The sequence below is a fragment of the Merops nubicus genome, unplaced genomic scaffold (genome assembly GCF_000691845.1).
Source record: "Merops nubicus isolate BGI_N331 unplaced genomic scaffold, ASM69184v1 scaffold28691, whole genome shotgun sequence".
NCBI classification, from domain to species: Eukaryota; Metazoa; Chordata; class Aves; order Coraciiformes; family Meropidae; genus Merops; species Merops nubicus.
The window spans coordinates 1-1,350 of record NW_008590986.1 but is presented as its reverse complement, the minus strand read 5'-3'; the positions used below and the strand labels follow the sequence as shown (position 1 = coordinate 1,350).

The 1,350-nt window shown below is 53.4% G+C and overlaps 1 protein-coding gene across 1 annotated transcript in view; it reads right to left on the bottom strand.

Annotated features, from left to right (window-relative positions):
- The window catches only part of NUP160 (nucleoporin 160kDa), a gene marked incomplete at both ends in the record, with an annotated part of 24,399 nt that extends 23,073 nt beyond the window's left edge, over window positions 1–1,326 (bottom strand). Inside the window, 3 exons of the mRNA XM_008950110.1 lie at window positions 175–259; window positions 1,006–1,103; window positions 1,252–1,326. Of these exons, the coding sequence (XP_008948358.1) occupies window positions 175–259; window positions 1,006–1,103; window positions 1,252–1,326 (258 nt within the window). The remainder of the gene's footprint in view (window positions 1–174; window positions 260–1,005; window positions 1,104–1,251) is intronic.
- Window positions 1,327–1,350: the final 24 nt, after the last annotated feature.

Sequence of the window (1,350 nt, the reverse complement as noted above, 5' to 3'; positions counted from 1 at the left end):
GTTCTGGAGTCCCCAGCCCTGCAGGGCTTCTAAAAACATGTGGACATGGCACCTGGGGACATGGATTAGTGGCCATGGGAGCGTTGGGTTGATGGTTGGACCTGATGACCTTAGAGGTCTTCTCCAACCGTAATGATTCCATGATTCTCTGATTCTTGCTGCTTTTCTACTCACCCTGGGGTCCTGATCATGTCGAACTGTCACCTCCTCCTCAGGCAGTGGCTGCACAAAGACCTGGTTCCACTGGCCCGCGACGTTGCTGGAGGAAAAGCAAACCCAGAATCAGCCTCTCACTGCAGTGCCCCAACACAGCACACCCTGGAGGGCCACCTGAGCCAAACTGTCACCCCCACCAGCCACCACAGACTTCACAGCCACCTGGATCTGAAACTGGAGCTTTGACCAGTGACAAGCAATGGATTGAGCCAGAGGAGCTGAAGGGTGGCCCTAAGCTGACAGAACAGGTCACGGTCCTTCACTTCTACCAACATCCTCCCTGTGCTCACCAAACTCCTCTCTCAGCCTGGCCAGGAGATTTCTCTGCCCAACACTGCACACTCACAGCATTTTTCCACCCCCCAGGGGTTATCTCCCTGCTCTGGGGATGCACCAAGCCAGCCCCTTCAGCTTTATAAAGACAGGAATGATTCTCTCCCATCACCAGACTCCTCAAAACACGATCTCTCTCGGAAGAGTTATGTTTTGAAGGAGCTGTTGGTGAACTAAAGCCTTCCCTCCGACCCACTCACAGCAGGCTCTGCTTCCAGCACTCTGCTGCCCAGCTTTTTACATTTTTCACATTCCTGCAGCTGAGCTGTAGCTTTATTTTAAAGCAGAGTCAAAAAAAAAGAATAAAATGCACATAACGTGCAGGAAGACACAGTGGCGCACATGACTGCAAGAGGAGGAACTGGCAGGGCTGCACCTCCACCAAACGGGGCAGGAGAAGAGCTGAGGAGCTCAACCAGGGCTTTGAAAGTGGAGCTGTCAAGGCTAGGAACTCACTGCTCAAAGTTGATGTACTTCACAATGGTTTGGTTCTCCTCGTTGTGCCACAGCGCCCAGATCTCAGCCGAGGTTAAGGCAAAGTCGACGAGTGTCTCCTAGGAGAGAGAGAGAACAAATTTACTCCCTTACCATCCTTCCTTTGACCAGAAGAATCCTTTTCTCCACTCAAACCTCGAGCCCAGCCCAGAGCAAAGCCCCCCTGACCCACCAGTGCCCCCAGGGGGGGCTGGGCCCCACGCTCACCTGGGAGGAAAAGAGGGAGGAGATGTGGTCGAGGCTGTAGCGGTTGCTCTCAGTGCTCACCAGCTGGAAGACACAGAACTACAAAACCACCTCCTAAGT